Raw genomic sequence first — 18,924 nt, forward strand, 5'->3', positions numbered from 1 at the left:
TAAAGAGTGTTCTATCTTTTTATTTTACAGAATGGGTGAATGTGAGGGATATCAATTCACATGGTATTGTTTTTCATTGTTACTCTCTCTTCCTTTCAAGATTTTTTTGAAAGGGTCACATGTGTGGATTTTTACATATCATATCATAGATGTAATTTTTCAATTCTGAGGTTCTATACATGCCTTTATAAAGATCTGACAGGTGGAAAAATACAATCTTTTCTTTGGAAAACTCTGTCTTAACCTCTAATCATTTCCTACTTCTCCATTCCCCTTTCTTCTCTTCCCTTCTTACTAAAAATATAATTTAAATAAAAGTAGAAATTTATGTTAATGCTACTTATAGCCTATGGACAGTTAAAGCAACAACAGCATCCTGACTAGGGTGCAAGGGAAATATCTAAATGCTAAATACTTCCAAGAGAAATAGTGTTTTATTTTATTAAAGGCAAACACAGTTCATGTACTAATTTAGGCAGTGGTTTCCCCTAAACTTTTCTTTTTAAAGATAAGAAACCAACTTCCAGGCATAACATTTCTGGTTAGAAGGATACATGCTAGAATTTAATAATTCACTTCTCTTTTGTTATGCATATAGAATGTCACAGCCATATAGATAATCAATTTATGTCTGTTTACATAAAAATATATACTTGATTTGCATATGTGACTTTGTTTACATATCTGTAGCACCTTAATGCTTACTCTTTTCACATCTCACCCCACCGCTCAATATATTCATTTTGTGTTGCTCTGTTAGGTAATAAAGGTGAAGCTGTTTTACTTTTACCCCATTAAATAAGGTAAATAATTATTGTTCTTTTGAACCCACACATTCTTGTTATGGGAGAGAGAGCCACTGTTACCTGGACCTGAGAGAAACTGAGGTTAAAGCTGCTTCTCCTACAAAGGCCTTGGTTGTGACTGGGGTGGTGGCAATCTCAATACAAAGAAAGTGCAAGGCAGAGGCACCAACATATCCTAAATTTTAATGGAAATATAATACTAATGATATAATGAGGTTGGTAAGGCAGTCACCATAAAAGCCAACTAGACTTTGTTTATATTTTAAGAAAAAGAAATGAGACAGTAAAGGAAACAAGCCTCATAAATATGTATAAAATATATGTTTCAGTAATAACTAGTAAAAATACTGATAGTGATAAATGCCTATTTATAGTTATACAAGTATCTCCTAAAATATCTGTTTGTGGTTCCATTAAAGAGTTCAGAATACACTGCTAGTTGGTTTCTGTATACTTTTGTAAGATCAGCTATAACTTTATAATCAATTCAAGACAAACTTATAGATACAGACAACACACTTATAGTTGTCAGAGGGGAGGAAATTGGGGAACTGGGTGAAAAAGGTGAAGTGATTGAGGAGTACTTATTATTAGTTACAAAATAGTCTTGGGGATGTAAAGTACAGCAAAGAAAATATAGTCAATATTATTGTAATAGTTATAAATGAAGTTAGTTGGGTACTGGAAATATCAAGGGGAATACTTTATAAAGCATATGATTGTCTAACCACTATTCTATACACTTGAAACGAATACAAAATAATATTGAATGTAAACTGTAATTGAAAAAAATTTAAAAAGAGCTATATGATATTGAAAGAGAAAGAGGTTAGTTGGTATGAACCGAAAAAGAACCAACACATTTAGGACTATGGATTTTGTGCTTGTTTATACATCTCTATAAAATCAGTATTATTTATAAAGAGAAATATGCCCATGAGTATACATACAACACGTCGTACATTTTATATATAATGCTCACATCTGTATAGTGAACTGTGCAACTATAAATGATGGCATTCTAAAAAATGCAAGACATTACATGTGATAAGCATTACCTATTAAAATGAGTAAATAATTTTTCTCCATCTAACAAAAAACACTTCAGAATATGAATTGAGGAGAATTTTACTGTTGGAAAATTATAGGCTTGTGATAAAATAACAGAAGTGAATGGTATGTAGAAGTAAGATGAACAGTGATGAATAGAGCTTTTCCTCCTAATGTCTCTTTGTAATATTTTTCCTTTTCCCCAAACTCAGATAGGAATGAATAGGAATGAATTTAGCCTTATTGGGCAACACAAAGTGGACAATTTACCAGAGTTTCTGGGTCCAAGGAAAAGAAGAGCACTTCTTACATATAATCACCTTCCTAACCCTTCTCAGGAGAATTGGGGCTCACCTATCAGAAGGACACTGAGCAGGAATGGGAAAGAAAAAGAAGAAAGGTGGTTGCAACTAGATGAGATGAATGCCACAGTGAAAGTCTGGGTCTAATTTCAGGAGGCAGAGTTTCAGAAAAGTGTCTATCTTTTGGACTAGAGAAGTAGACACTCTTTTAGGAGAACATTAAAAAGATAGCACCTCTTGAAATAAATGCCCTGCTCTGTTAGCCTTCCTTAAGCCACCGTGTTTCCCAACATTTGGAATGTGTTTTGCCTGAGTATGGGTGTGGGTACGGGCACGATAATGGGGCCCTGCTGTGTGTGCAACTATATGAAAGGCAAAAAGTTAGGAGAGAATCAAGAATCAAAACATTGACTAATGATTTCTAACCTGAAGCAAAGCCGATGCACTATTCACCAGGAACGTGCCTCTGTTTAAACGCTTCAGTTCACACACTAGCACACAATAAAGGCAGGAGGGGAAAAAACAGATTTTTTTTTGAAAAAAAGTTTTATTTAAATGTTTTTAATATTTTACAACAATAAAATATTGTGTCAATATAAACCCCTTGACTAAAACTGTTCACATCAAACATTACAGTGAATTGTTTTCTTTTTGACACCCAACTCATCTTTGAAAGAGTCTCATTTTTAACACAATGCAGAATTTATTGAAAATAAATAATTGCTGGCAACTGCAATAGGCAATTTGAATAAAATAGTTGAAAAAGCAACTCTTAATGAAAATAGCATTTATTATACATCAGTTACTAAATGAATAAACTAAATGATCTTTTTTTAAATTAATAACTTCAAAAACGTTTAATATACAAAACTGTACAATTATAAAGTCAGCAGAAATATTTGGGTTAACTCAGGTTTGAACCATAGCGCTTAACTGCAAAGAAAAAAAATCAAAACAAACAAATAAACAAATAACCCTAACAGTTGTAAAACATGATCTCAATGTGTGAAAAGGTCCCAGAACTAAAACCCAATTACCAACAGAATGCAGAGGCTTCACAAAAAATAAAAGGGGTCTGGGATTTGAATTAACTCATGCTCTTGGACCTGCAGCTGGGGGACACACAGTGCAGTGGACCAGAGCCCTGGCAGCCCATACTAGGGCATCTTCCACAGGGGGCACTAGGGTATCTGGTCCTTAGGTAGTTTGAAGCTTTGTCTACTGCAGCTGCCCCTGGAGGCCCAGCCAGGCGGCCAGCCAGGTCATACAAGCTCCCAGGTAGTTCAGGAGGGCAGTGGCTGTGGATTGCGTGCTTGGTGAGCCAGCACATGTATGCTCCTTGGTTATGAGCATGTGGACTTGAGAGCTAGCAGTAAAGCCACAGCAAATGCATACTTTTTGGATCTCTACATAGTCTAGCGAGATTTTTTTGTGGTTTTTGTTTCTTGCAAATAGTAATAATATACACACAACTATCTACACACATACGTTTGCACGCTCACGCGCGCGCGCGCGCGCACACACACACACACACACACACAGACACATACACACAGAGAGATAAAAAAAAAACAACAGAAACCCAGCCGCCCAGGCCCTCACTAGCTAGTTCAATCCTCGCAGTGGACATTCCACCAGCTGTGCTTGTCCGAGGCATGAGATGGCTCCCGGTGTGAGCTCACTCAGCAACAACGGTATATACACATCTGAAGGATGTGGTACGAGGCTAGACCAAAATCCCTGTGACCTTTGCCAATCATTTCATTGTCGTTCTGCACAAAGCAGAGAGCGCCCTCACCATCCCTTCCCAAGGATTTTTTATTCAAGGAGCAGACATTGGACTGGAGGTGAACCGAACTGGGAGGCACTGACTGTCGCCAGAGTCTCCGGGTCGTCTTCTCCAGCGAAATTAATAGCCTGTGAAGGCAAAGTCCTTCGCCTAGGAGAGCCAAGGTGGGGTAGCGCTGGCGGTCAGTCGGCCTGGATAGGCTCTGGGCCCTTGGGGAGCTCCGAGTGCAGGCATTCCAGACCTCCGTAGGTTCATAGTCCTCTCAGCTCCCCATGACTACCTCTATCGCCCGAGCGCTGCCACTGAATTCTTCTCTGGCACCCAGATCTGCACTGTAAAAGACCAGCAAGGGCTCAACAGTTCTGGCAGGGAGGGCAGAATCTTTCAAAACAGCCTCTCCTACTTCCACTAGTTTGCAAACCCAATCAGCTTGCCTATTCTGCCCATTCTAGGCACTCCGCCCACGGGGGGAAAACAAAACAAAACAAAACAAAGCAAAACAAAACAAACATATATGTATATATCACCACCAAGAACTCTTTTTCCATTGTATCCTTTCCTCTCTTTACAGATTTGGGATAGGGGGCATGAGTGAAAGGTAGGCACATCTCTCCCCCTCCTCCTTCCAGCCTCCTCTCGCTTTTATAAGCAATTAAAAAACCATCAGCTCAATGAAGGAATAATAATAATAGCAATAATAATGTGGAGTGGTCGATTAGATACAAATTATCTCACAAATATTGTGTACAGCTTGTAGTAAAACACCGCAGACATTTAGAAACGCTATAGAAGTTTTTTTTTTTAAATGCAAAACTAGTCTATTGTAAAACAGATTTCACCTGAAATACAGCTGCTATAACCAAGGCGCTGAAAGGTTATTTAGAGGCACACATCTTCCGTCTTCCCACCTCCCTCCCCCAATCCCTAACCCGCCCCCAAGTTTCCCCACTCCTTGCTCTTCCTAGAGAGGAGCAACCAAACAAACCTTACTCAAAGTAAATAATATATATTGATCTGCAGAAAAGGTTGTAGAGAAAGCTGTTGCCGGACCGCAGGGGATATGAGGACCCCGCCTGAAGTGCTTAATGAAACTGTGTACCAGCGTTAAGAAGCCTGAAATGCGTGAGTGTATTTCCTTCCTTAATATAAGTTAGAATCCCCGGTTGAAAGAGTGAGGGGTAAAGAAATAAAATATAAAAATGAGAGAGAGAGAGAGAGAGAGAGAGAGAGAGAGAGAGAGAGAGAGAGCTACAAAGATAGCAATTATGAAGCTGGAGTGAAAGGAAGGGAGTGGGAGAGAAAGAGAAATCCGCGCTGCCCCAGTTCGTGCGGCTGATCGGTTGCCGGCTTCCTGCAGTCAGAGATCATGGCAGGACGTGTCTGTTTTCACGGTATGCGAATAAACCTCATGTGGCTGCTGATCCCCTGGTGGAGTCATTCTTTTCTCTTTCTGTCTTCTGTTACAGAACCAGACACGCACCACTTCTTTCTCCAACTGGAGGCTGTCTGCCAGCGAGGAAATCTCCTGTGCGGCAGGCTTGGGACACTTGAGGAAATGCGTCTCCAGTACACCTTTGACACTCACCTCAATGGAGGTTCGCTTCTTGCGCTTGCGGCCCTGCGCTGCGATCTTGTCAATGCTGGTCGGGCTCCCAGTGGACGAATCAGCCTCCTCCAGCCACTTGTTCAGCAGTGGCTTCAGCTTGCACATGTTCTTGAAGCTCAGTTGCAAGGCCTCAAACCTGCAGATGGTGGTTTGTGAGAACACGTTGCCGTACAGTGTGCCCAGTGCCAGCCCCACGTCGGCCTGCGTGAAACCCAACTTGATTCTTCTTTGTTTGAACTGTTTGGCGAACTGTTCCAACTCATCCGAGGTTGGTGTCTCCTCATCCGAGTGGTCCTGGCAGTGGTGAGAGCCTAGATCGCTATGGTCTGGGGGCTCCCGGAGCACTGGGTGTAGGCTCTGTGCGGTGGCAGACGCCGGCGGTGGGGTGAGCCCCCCGTGCTCCAGCATGCCGCTCACGGTGAAGCCCGGCTGCGAGTACACGTTAAGGGGTTGGCTGCTGGACGTGATGGACGGGTTGGAAGCCGGGGTCGACCCCCAGGCATTGGGGTGGTTAGTGTGCGGAGAGTGGTGGGCGACGTGAGGCGAGCGGTGATGGATGATCGCGCCCAGCTGTAGGTCTTCACGCCCGGGTTTCACGTCCTGCTGGTCCAGAGGGCTGGTGGCCAGTGTGGAGGACCACGGGCCTCCATCGCTCAGACTGGTCACCCAATGGTGCCCGAGGGGATGCCCATTGCTAGGAACTCCCTGCAAGTAATCACTTTGGAGAAGTTTCTGAGGATTTCGGAAAGGACTCCCCTGCTGCATGCCCGCAGAGTCCGCATGGACCAGAGAGCTGGAACTGAGAATGCTGTAGGGATTCGAGGCAGCTGTGGCCATGGTCGGTGAGGATCCCCTACTAGTTATAATGTGGCAAAGGGAGCAGCTTCAGCCTTTGACATCTATCCTGCGGGGGAGCCAAAGCAGCCAGAGAGTTACGGACACCTACCGCGGCCAATCGCAGCGCGTCTCGGTCTGGCCAGCCGTGCGTTCGGCCAATGGCGGTGCGGGAGGCTGGGCTAGCTTTCCAAATTAGACTGGCGAAGCTCTGTGAGTTGCAGTGAGACCCAAGCAGGAAGTGAATAAAATCTTTCTGATCGGCCGGCTGCATCGCCCTGAGTGGCGGCAACAGATTACTTGGTTAACCCACCACCACCACCACCTCCAGCATCTACTTCGCCCGTATTTGTAGTGGAGCGGGAAAAATGAGACGGATGTGTGTGTTTGTGTGTAGTGCTTTTAGACTGATAGGTGCTGAGGCTGCAAACCAGCTTTGTACATGATTTAGGTGAACCCAAAGAGAGAACGAAAAAAATATTAAGAAACCAACATCACTAGCTTGAATGTCATCTATATCTTAGTGGATATGGATTTTACTCAGATTCATTTCACTTTCTGGGTTAGTTGTGTGTAGAGGACTGAAAAACAGAATCTGGCTACAAACTTTGAGCAAGGGGACGTCTTTGATAGGAACTGGAATCTAGACTGAAGTCATTGGTTCCAATAAGACTTATTTTGACTTATTTATTTAATTTTATATTAATAAAAAACTCAATACTAAGGTCAGAAAGCATCTAAGAAAGAGATGCTTAGTTTCTTCTGGAAAAAAATGATTTAAGGTATGAAGAACTGGAATATTCTGGAAATTAAAATCCATTGTGATACTGGCAAAATTCAGTTATTTTGAGTTTGCCTTCCAATCCAGTTGGTCAATTGGAAGACTTGGTTTTTATTATGGCTCTATGTCAGCTCCCATCAGCAGTCCCCAATTTCTGTCAGAGGCAATGCTTGTAGACGCTAGCAGCCCTTCCTTACACTCACCCCAGACTCTCAGCAGACCAACTCCCAATAGGTACACAGGAGAACTTTCCGCTGCCCCGCCCAATGCTGCCCTTTAGGGAAAAACATTTTTTAATGTATTTATTCTCCCCCACTACCATTGCAGATCTGCTGAAGTAAATAGGAGTAGTTTAGTGAACACTGGAGATGAAGAGGGAGGGGGAGAGGGAGAGGGAAAGGAAGAGGGACGGGGATCGGGAGAGGGAGAGGGAGGGAGAGGGAGAGGGAGAGGGAAAGAGATTGGCATTAAGTACCACTACCCCCATCATCCCCATCAAGCGTGAATTTGTTCAGCTTGAGAGAACAAGACTGTTTTAAATTTTGGTTAAAGGAAAGGGAGAAAGACTTGTACTCCTCCTAAGCTTTTAGAAGTTAGGGAAGGATAAGTCCGGGTGCTCCAGAGACCCATGCAAAGGTTTTGCTTGTAAGCAGAGTGGGGTGAAATACAAAGATTTGCTTTAGCTAGGATAAAGAAACACTGGATACCTGACTCGATCTCTGAAGTTAAAAAATGACCTTTCATTGCATAATTTTAGAGGTAATCTAGCTGCATAATTATATTTGCATTTACAGAAGACAGCATTAGAGTTCCCTTATTGGTTTGAAATTCCATTAAATATATTGCAAGAGCTCCTAGGTTAAACTTGATTTAAATTTGCATACATTTTCATATATTTAGCAGAAATAAAAGAAGGCTTGCAGCTACCGGAAAGTCATTAAGGCATTAGTTTCCCTAAGAAGACAGATCTGAAGAAAATGCAAGAAAATGAGAAAAATAAAAACAAGGTGAGCTTATTCTGCCATTCCTTTATATAGCTAAAGAGCATCTATTTCCTGTGAAATAAGTAATTACTTATGATAGCACAGAGCAATAGGAGTTTGTGTTGTTGAATGTAAATTGTGTCTATTAGGCAGGAAAACCTGGCATCTGCTTGAGATGTATTTGTTTCTTTTACTCTTTCTTTTAAAAAGGATAAACACAGTAATTATTGGCAGATAGGATTAATCATTTGCCATCTTCCCCCCTCCTCATGCTCACTAAAATTGTGCTTTCATTTTCTGGTGTCCTATTGTAAAGGTTTATCTGCTTTTAACCTAGAATTAAATTCATTTTCTCTCTCTCTCTCTCTCTCTCTCTCTCTCTCTCTCTCTCTCTCTCTTTTTCTGCCGAGGAAGGTCGTTTCATTACTGCCAACTGTGTGTATCTTCCTTTGCAAGAACGCAGCCTCATTTGTGCTTGAACTCTTGCTTCCTGAAGGAAAAAAAAAGAACTTGTTAAAATCAAACACAATACAAGTTTTCAGGTGCTCTGTTAGGCTGTCTGTTCAAGGATCCATTTGCCAGTCTGTGTCAGGTCACTTTAGAGGTCAGAAGGAAGCACAGTGAAGAAACCATACTAGGAAAAGATCATGATCATTGCCACGTTGTTGTTGGCTGCTGCGGTGGGTTCCCCACCCCCACCTTGCAGCTGCGTTTGGGTGAAAGAGTTGCTAATCTTAGTCTGACCATTCAGGGCGTTAAGGCAATTATCAATTGATAAGGCTTTTGCATGAAAAAGAAGGGGGTCCTTTTCCCAGTCTGATTTGCCAGAGTTCTTACAATCAACCTTCCTCTTGCCCTTGGCCTCTGCTCTGGGCAACTGGTTTGGCCAGACACACAAAAAGGTTCAGACAATTTGTTCCCAGGCTTGTGTGGGGCAGGCGGGGGATTATAGAGTAGGAGGCATCTGTGCCCAGGGACAAGTTTTTTAAACCCTTGTTTTGCAGTCTTTTAATGTAAAAATACCTTCTGTCAGGAGCAAAACCCAACTGCAGTCTTTCCTTTCCTTTCCTTTCCTTTCCTTTCCTTTCCTTTCCTTTCCTTTCCTTTCCTTTCCTTTCCTTTCCTTTCCTTTCCTTTCCTTTCCTTTCCTTTCCTTTTCATCCCTCTTCCCTCTTCCCTCCCTCTCATTCTTATCTCTCTCTCCTCTTTCTATTTGTTTTAAAAATTACTTCCCATGAATATAGAGTCCACCTATTAAATTCAGGTGCAAGCATATCCTGGAGCAACTGTGATAAGAATCTTCTCTTGCAAGTAGAGTGCTTTGTTTTTGAGTAAATTATCTGAATATAGTCAAATCTTCTTGCTGTTCTAACTGATCTACTGGAGAGGTTTCCTTGGCCCTCTCCTGTCAGTCTAACTTCCCAAGTGTAACAGATGCCGCTCTCAAGCGCTCCTTTCTGCGGCTTCTCTTTATTCAGCTTCGCATATTTCTCCCCATGATCTGGGTTTCCATAGAGAGAGGAATAAAAGGGGGGACCATGGTCACAAATCCCCTGCCCCATACAAAATAAAAGAGCCTCATTCAATAGCCGACCCCATCTGGACATGGGAGAAAATTAAGTCCATGTGAAGCTACTGTTGCAAATAGTTGGTAACTTATTTTTTCATGGACTGAATTTTGCCTTAAACTCAACATTACCACTGATAAACTGATCTCTTGCATAGCTGGACTATATACACAGCTGGTGTTCTCCTCACCTTGATCTTGAAGTCCACTGCTGGGTCCTCAGATCTGATTTACCCCACCCCCTCTAGAGCTATGGTTTTAATATAATAATAGCTACCCCAGCCCTACCAGGTTGGGACAGCTAAATGGTCCCCTGGAGAGGAGCCTGATTTACAAGTGGAGGAAATGTAATTTTAGCAAATCCACACACCCATCCCCAGCAAGGCAACACAGGTTTCCATTCCCTTGCCAGGCTAGTACCAGACACCAACTCCATTCCTCCTTGGGTTGCCTTCATACCCCAATTTGCCACCTCACACCACCCATCACATTGCTTGGTTTCTAAGAGGGCGATTCAGTTAATTTCAAAAAACAAGTCAGATTGGCTTGATTTACTTGTATGTTTATTAAATTATTTGCAACCTAGGGGTTCATAGTGGCTCTCCTGCCTCATAAGATTTAAGGATATATAACAACTCCTGAGAGTCTTCCCAGGACACTCTCTCCTCCCTGTCCAAGCAAGAAAGGGACTCACAAAAGAAATTAGGCATATTAGTGTGATTCAGGTTGCACGCCTGTAGAAAAGAGAGAGCATGATTGCAGCTGGGCAGCTTGTTCCAGGCTCTTTCTGAAAGTGCCCCAGCCACAGGGATTAGACCGCTTGTATATTTCTTATATGAGTATAGGTTAGAAAGAATTCTCATTTTTCCTACAAATTGGAGGAACGGGAGGCAGTCTGGAGCTGGGGCTGGTGAAGGTTGGAGAGCAGGGTCCGGAAAGAAGTCTAAAAGGCCAGATTTGAATGTGTCTAATACAGCACGAAGCTCCAGATCATAGGATGTGGCACATAGGCGTGACCTCAAGATAGAAAACTTCATCTTCAACATAAGTTCACTTTGGAAACAGAACAAGTTAGATTGGGCTTGGTAGCGACAAGTACACATTTTCTTTTTATAACCAGGTGCTTATAAGGGAAGGGAAACAATTGAACAGCTTCTGAAAGCAGCAGAGAAAAAAGCGCCTTTTTCTTAGTGTTTGTACATTGAGCTCATGAGACTTTCTTGGTGTGAGACTTAGCTGCCCTTCAGAGCATCAGCCCACTCTTATAGTTGTCATTGTTATCGCTCGTTATTCTTTTTCTTTTAATTCTTGGCAAACTGTGTGGGGGAAGGGAAGGGGTTCATAATATTCTGGGAGAAGGTTTTTTTATTAACTAACATTAGCAGATATTAGTCGATATGGATTTAAGCTCAATTAGCTTCTTTTTAGATCTCTGTTGGATTTCCTGTAATGTGAAGAAAAGATTCTTTAGAGGAAAGGGGAGAGGGAGGGAAAGAAGTGGTAGCATACAGTGAATGCCACATAAAATGCAGGGTAATTTAAAAAACAAAATATTCATCATAAAAATACTCAGATCTTCAAGAACACTAATCATTTGCTAGCAAAATTGAATGTCAGTGGGGAAGTGCTGAGGCATTGTGTGGCTGGGGCCGCTGACAGGATTGTTAGAGGACAGACAGGGACAATAGAGACCCTCACTGCAGAGAGAAAGGATGCTAGCTCCCACCACTGCTTTCCTAAAGTCGTGTTGATCCACTCTCAGTTTCTCTTCTGAGGTCACTTCTTCTCTTGCCATTGCCATTGTCAGTGGGTGAACCCTACTGTTACAGGGTTTCAGGAAAAAGATTTATAGAGACAAAGCTACTGTGCAGCACTCTGTGTTTATCATTTACCCGGCACCAGTATCTGGGGTGTCTAGGAATTATTGTGAGCATTTGCCAGTCACTTGTTTTGCATTGTAAACAGAGCTTAGTTTTGAAGAATCTAGTGAATGGTTTTACAAAATAGTTTCCACTTGGAATTGCTTTTTTTTTTAATGGAATAGCAGAATGTTTCCAAATTTAAATTGTAGTAGTGGTTCTTACTTGTATCTTGATTTTTTTTTTTTTTGCTAAGGCCTGAAATGATGGTATTTAAAGATGAGAAAAATAATTCCAGCTGCGTGATCGATTAGAGGGCATGTAGATATGATCTATTACCTTCAACTCTGTGGATCAGTATTTGAAGCATCACTAAGTCACCTAGTTGAACAATAGAAGCATTTTTATAAGTCACTTTAGTAGTTAATAGAGGTGCCCAATATTGCAATTCACTTTCTTCTTTGTGGACAGATTGAGGTTTTAATGTGCAAAATTGTAAGAATGCTCCAACTTCATTCATAACTGAGATCTTGTTTTAGTTACACTGACTTCCCCCTTCCTTAACAAATAGTATTTATTGAATTAGCTGGTATCTGCATCACCTTGCAGTAATGGAATTATGGAAAATATAGGCTCCTTCTAGGAAAATACTTTAAGTAAGTAATCTGCTGAGTGTTGGGGATTCATGTTAATATTTCTGGGTACCACATTGGTAAAGAACATATATCACATTTGAAAATGAGCAGGCGACCAGATTTAACCTGCTATTATTATTTAGAAATTTCTATTATTTTTATGGGTTTAGGTAGGGAAGAGGACTGAGGATTCTGTGAAAAGCTGATTAAATAAATACATATCTAGAGCTATATGTCTATATCCATTTCTGGGGAGAGATATTGAGAGAGAGAGAGAGAGAGAGAGAGAGAGAGAGAGAGAGAGAGAGAGTTAGTTTAGGGTAAAATTCACTTTGTAAGGACATTTCTTTTTTCACAAGAATGTTAGTGTTCCCTATGTTGTGATTGTTGTGTTTGTTCTTGGGGGAGGGATGCTGGTTTCCAAAGTGCTCTTAAAATCTCCTGTAACTGTCTTTCAGATATCTCTTGCACTTTGCCCCACTTCCCATTGGGGCGATCAATTTGGCTTCCCTGCTCAGAGAGGATATCTACTTGATCCGGTATTTGGGTTTTCTGCTGCCTGGAGATACATGCCATTGTGTGTGTGTGTGTGTGTGTGAGTGTGAGTGTGAGTGTGAGTGTGTGTGTGTGTGTGTGTATGTATTTTATAGCCAATAAATTTTTGGAATCTTTTTTCAAGTTACTGGTGCTCAGGCAGCCAGCAAAAGAACCCAGCCCCTCACCAGGCTTTTCCCTTTGGTGGGTCTGATACCCTAGCCATGAATCCCTCCTGACTAGCCTGATTGATTGTTCCAACCTGCAGAGAGTCACACCCAGAGAGAATCCAGGAGTTGACTCCGAAGGTCAGTGCACCACCTCATTGGTAAAGGGTGGGAGGGGCTTTCTGGACAATGACAGGATCCCTCACCTCTTGGATTGCCTGGCTAAAATCCTGGGATGAATTCCAGTAACTGGAGCAGAATTTAGCCTTCTATGTAGGGGTCTTTGAGCCAGGACCAGGGTGGCAGTGTTAAACTGAGAGATCCTGTCTTAAGATAACTTGGTGGATTACAATTCTTTGAGCCAAATGGGTCCTATTCAGACAAGCAGGCAGCTGGTGAGGGGAGCTAATTTTGCCAGCCTCCTGGCCCTCACAACCCTGCCCTTCCCAGGCTCTTTTCCTCTATTTGGAGAAGGGCTCTTAAGATGGAGGTAAAGCTGAATTTCCCTTGTTAGAAGTGAAAGGAGGGAGTGAAGTTCTAGAAGAGCTGGAACCAGGGCAGCTGTGTGAGCTGTATGAGATTGGGGACCCCACTAGATGTGAGTCTCTTAGAATCCCTTGGGCCTGGTCAGTGTGGCCCAGTATTCTTGTCCCTGAGCAACCCTGCCTCTTGCCAAGTGGGCCCTTGACCATTCTTAATCCCAAAGTACCCCTTTCTAGGCAGGTACAAACTTAAGGTGATTAAGGAAACCCTTTTTCAGGAGGCAAGACCCAGCCCCTTCACGGCCAAATGTTGTATGTTACCACAGCTCTGCGTCAGTGACACACTCCCTTGAGGTGTGCTTAGAAGAGCAACATCCCCAGGACTTTTCTTGTGTGTTTGGAGGTGATAGTTACCCTGAAATATTTTGTCCAGGCACTAAGATGTTAGCTCAGATCACATTGAGAACAGCAGGATTTAAACCTGCCTAATTCTCCTCAAAAAGAACAAATTTCTTGTTTTTAACAATAACAAAAGCAATAGAAACCTTAGGTTTCAAAGGAAACTCAGAACAATCTAAATAACAACAACTCACATTACTTTTGTACAGCCAAAATATATATATTTTTTTACTTAATTAAATGATAGTGAAAATGAAGTTCTCTCTCTCACCTACCATCTTTTTACTATTTCTACTTTTGGAGAGTGATTTGGGTTTCTGTTTTCAGTTAATCTATAATCCAATCATATCTGCTCTCATCTTTATCTTTAAATACAATATTTCCCCAGGCACTTGATGTAAACATTAGATATGCTCGCCCCTCCTTAAACAAATGGATCGTGAACACCTTTGTGTGTGTGTGTGTGTGTGTGTGTGTGTGTGTGTGAGAGAGAGAGAGAGAGAGAGAGAGAGAAAGGAAGAGAGTGTGTATATCTTTACATGGCTGAACCTTTGCATATTGAAGAACAAATAAATTTGATTGTAAATTGCCTTCAAAAAAGATCTGAACTCTACCTATGGATCTGCACTCTGCAGAAACTGAGTCTTATAGCTATGGAAATTTAGTTTTCTTTGAACATCTAGTTGACAGCTTTGTAAAGAACTAATATTTGTCCTATACAGACACCCACATTAGTGATAGAGAGAAGTATTTCTGTCCCCCATTTCATTACCCCTTAAAGTAGCAGAACTGCATTATCAAATATATTCCTTGTTATTAATACTATAGAAGAGTCTGCGAAGTTTTCTAAAAAGGAGGAAAATAAGTCACAATACACAAATGGAAACATGTTAGAAAAAATAGAATATTTTTTTCTGAGGTTTGCCTACTGGAAATGGAAAGTGACCAAGCTTTTTAAAAACATCTAGTGAGGTGAATCAAGTTATAAATATATTTACTCTTTTCTTTTTATCTCTTTAGAAAAAGTCTCTCCCATACAATTAGATTTAAAACTCTATTTTATAATCCAGCCTACCGTATTTTAAGAGGTATGATACCTGTACATGTTATTAAAGGAAACCAGAATAGAGTTATTAGATGGTGTGGTGGATGCTGGGAAACAATACAATAAAGTTCAGAGATTAAAAAGTGCAGTTAAATTTTACTAGCCTTTAAGCATTACTTATAAACTCTTCCAAATACTTGTTTGGAAACAAAAATCATCTCTTCATGTACAATATGTCAGATAGCATTGTGTCTTCATGGGATTATGCTTAATTTTGGAGTTGATTGTTGAAAGTAAATAATGATCATTAAATAAGCTAGTTCTGATGAACGATGGAGGTTTGTTGAGAAGGATATGTTCAAGTATTCCTAGCTTACATACTTATAGCTGGACACTTTTCAGATGTGTTGGAGTATTTCTGGTTTAGTGGATTTGCAAACTACTTTGAAATGACTGCCAGTGTATAAGTAGATTGCAAGTAAATCTAGTGAATTGAGATGATTCTATATCAAGTTTATTTTATGTTTTATAGTTAGCTTAGCATTCTGATTTGATTGCCTTAGTAATGTGAATTGCCTACAGCTGCTGATGATACAGCTTTAATTCTGTTTTAAAGGTCATGTAAACATGCCTGTAGCATAAGGAATGCAAATTCAATTCTCTTTTAATGTTTCTTCACATTCACTTCACAGCCTTCACCTAGAAAATTAGAAAGATTTAATATAAAACTATTTTAATGTTATGATTTCATTAAAATTCGTTTTCAATGTTTTACTTTTCCTTTTGCAGGGTAAAGAAGTCTCCCTCCGCTTTGCAGTGCATAGTTTATGCAACATACGTCACTCATACTGAAGGCAAAAACCCCCACAAACATTTCTGTTAAGATCTATTTACTTTTCAAATGCTTTTTACTGATGAAGTATTGAGAACTTAATTTCAGTCTCCCTGTAGCTGCAGGTAAAAAGAACACAATACAAATTAGATAATCTAACCACATTTTAGATTGCAGTGGAAAGTCAGAACATTGCGCACGTATGTGTGTAGGAGTTCCTAGTCACAAGGCAGTTTTACAATATGAACCATGATCGAAAATGAACTGTGGAAAGTATGTATAGAGGGAAAAACATTTAAAATACAGTTGACATAGAGAATAAAGCTTTCGTTATTCCATATTAATATAACTATGGCTTCAACTTTCTATGACTTAAATATTGTTTGCTATGGGAAGTTATTTTTAAATCACTTTTAAATATATTAAAATTTTCAGACATGCAAGATTATGCCACTAGATCAAATGAAAACTTTTTAAAATGTGCTTTAAGGAATTGAATAAGTCTTTACAAAATATGCAATTGTCAGTCGAAGAGATAGTTATGTGGGGGATGAGAGAAGGGGGATGTTGAAATAAAGTGGAAAGCTTAACCTAATGCTGTGGTGGCACCATTGGGCGGTTTTAGTTTATATCTCTGTTGTTCATAGATCTCTGAGCTAAAACACGTTCCCACTGAATTTTAGTTGGAGATAAAGTTTTCAACTATCTTCCTCCTTAAATTGGATTGACCAAGTAATGAGAGTGTTAATATAAATTGAATATGTATGAATGAATTGTTAGCATATTGTTAATATAACAAAATTAAAATAAAAGAACATAAATGAAGCCTGAACATGATCAGTCTCAAATGTGGATTCATTTGATATTAAGGAACAATAATTTAAAAATTTGGAATTCATCTTTGAAACAACAAAAGTTCCAGTAAAGAAATGTTTTGTTTTTGTTTTAAAATTGAGTGTTACCCACAACATATGTGTAACCACGAAAATCCATAGAGGAAAAGAGCTATGGCCATAAAAATCTTAGGTGCTGATATTAGTGGTTGAAAATTTTTTAAATTGCCTATAGTTTGCTGCTTAAACTTTTCAACTACTGTTTTTTTTTGTTTGTTTATTTGTTTGTTTTTCCTTTTTCTTAGTAGCAGGGAACTCAAGAGACAAAATTTATATTAAAGCCTGGGAAAATTGCTACATATTCATTAACACTCTGGACTCTAGCAATATAATACTGCAGAGATAGCTGATTGGTGATAAAATCAGTATGAAAATAGACTCTGTTTTCTATGACTTGGCCCTCTTGCCTTATGTCAGTATAATTAGAATCAAAATTGAATGGAGATGGATTTAGTTTTTGTTGTTAATTTTATGTAACATTAGTATATATATACTGTATATGTTCTCAGAATGAAAACACAACTGGGAAAGCTGTATTACACACAAATTGTAAAAATTCTAAATGTGTTTGCCTTTAATAGAAGATCTTTAGTTACATGAAGATTTTTTTTGCTTATGAAAATTGAAAGTGTACACCAATGCAAGCCCTACATTTTTGAGAATTTGCATTTTGAGCAATAGATTTTAATGAGAAAATTTCTAGTTTTTCATTCTGAGTTAAAAGTTTAAGGATTCTACTCAAAAAGTGTCCCTTTAAATGGAAATAAAAGTAAATAAAACCAGACCACTGCATGGAGGTCTATGTGTTGTGTCTGAGCCTATGATCATCACTCACTCATTTGGTTGTGTGCATTTGCTGTCACCTTAGTCAGATGATACTGGATCCATGGGTGTCAGTTTCAATGTATGTACACATTTTCCTTTGGTGGTACTTTCAGTGCCAATTTCCTGTCAAAAAATTCAGAGATACTCTCACAGGTAAAAATTAGCTATTTCATGTCTGCATGCTTTTGCAGCAAAAGAGAGAATCTTGTTCATGTGTGAGTAGCATGTATCTCAGCAAATTGCTTTTCCTGGAGTAGCTGGACTGAATTTAATATTTAAAATGGAAAACCAAAAAATAAACCTCAGCTTTATATCTAATCCAGACATTGTAATCCACTTTCTAAATAGTTAATGGCCATGCTTCTTTAACTTGTGCTCATTCACACACATCCTGAAAACAAGCCAGGGTGCTTTTTCAGTTAGTTAAGCTTATCATCATTAATTTTAGATTTCTTTCAACTGCAGCCTGTTTCCACAATTTCCTAATATCTTATAGCTTCCTCCATTGAATAATGGCACTTTCTATTTTTATTCTGAGAATGAGTGATTTCAATACCACAGGTTATATAGAAGCAGTTTGTGGCTAATTTTATTGATGTTGCCCTTATTTGTAAATAGCTTCAAATATGAAGAAGTTTAAATTACTCTATTGAATTGAATACAGCATTACAAAACACCTATCTATAGTTAAGGCACCCCTTTATATAGTAATACACATGGAACTTTTGTGCTGTACGTATTCAGAGAAGGTTTACACATTTACTTAAAATCAAATTTTATTAGAACAACCGAGAAACACAATGTGTTTGAAACAATGAGTCACAATTTGACATTTTCTAATAATGTATGTTCTTGTATGTTCTATGTGTTTTTCTTTGTTATCTTCTTATATATGAAGTACTATTTCCACCCCCTTCCCTCCACCCCATGTATTTGATCATTTCTCTAAGTCCCTTGGCTGAACCAATCTCTTTTCATGCAGAGGATAAAAAGAGAAAAACTTCAAAGTAGGTTCAGGTAATTAACAGCTGAGGGGAATATAATCTAAACCATAGGCCCTGCCTTGCACCCAGGCTGGCTCTCTGAGCCAGCCGGCAAGGGAGTGCCTATTCCCTATAGCATCTAAATCTGCTTCCTCTGAACAGCACTGCCAGGCCTCCAGTTATCACATCTGCATTTCAAACACCATGGCTCTGGCATTAATTATTAATTAGCCTACAGTCACCCTAGAGGATTCAAGTTCCAGTCTGCACATACTTATTCATTGACCTCTATCTTAGATTTTGTTGGGGAAAAACACTCAGTAGAATGCTTAATAATTTCCTTTCTCTTAGACCTTCTGTTTAGTTTCATGGAAGGAAAACAGTATATTTTTCAAGTGGGAATAATCACACAGTGGCCCCCAAGTTTGTTTATACTAAAATGCTTTGTCAAAGGTGGAGGAGCATAGAAGTGAAATGATTTATAGACAGTATTGAGTGATGAAATACACTTTTTAACATTCAACACATTGACTAGCTATAGATTCTTCCAAA

General features: G+C 39.7%; 1 protein-coding gene across 1 annotated transcript; it reads right to left on the bottom strand.

Moving 5' to 3' along the window:
- Positions 1–5,148: 5,148 nt before the first annotated feature.
- On the bottom strand, positions 5,149–6,448 carry POU3F4 (POU class 3 homeobox 4). Its single transcript, XM_006082810.3, has one exon. It carries the CDS (start codon positions 6,388–6,390, stop codon positions 5,305–5,307), a length of 1,086 nt encoding a protein of 361 aa, XP_006082872.1. The 5' UTR covers positions 6,391–6,448; the 3' UTR covers positions 5,149–5,304.
- Between the last annotated feature and the right edge of the window lie 12,476 nt (positions 6,449–18,924).

Source organism: Myotis lucifugus, unplaced genomic scaffold, assembly GCF_000147115.1.
Source record: "Myotis lucifugus unplaced genomic scaffold, Myoluc2.0 scaffold_4, whole genome shotgun sequence".
In the NCBI taxonomy this organism is placed as follows: Eukaryota; Metazoa; Chordata; class Mammalia; order Chiroptera; family Vespertilionidae; genus Myotis; species Myotis lucifugus.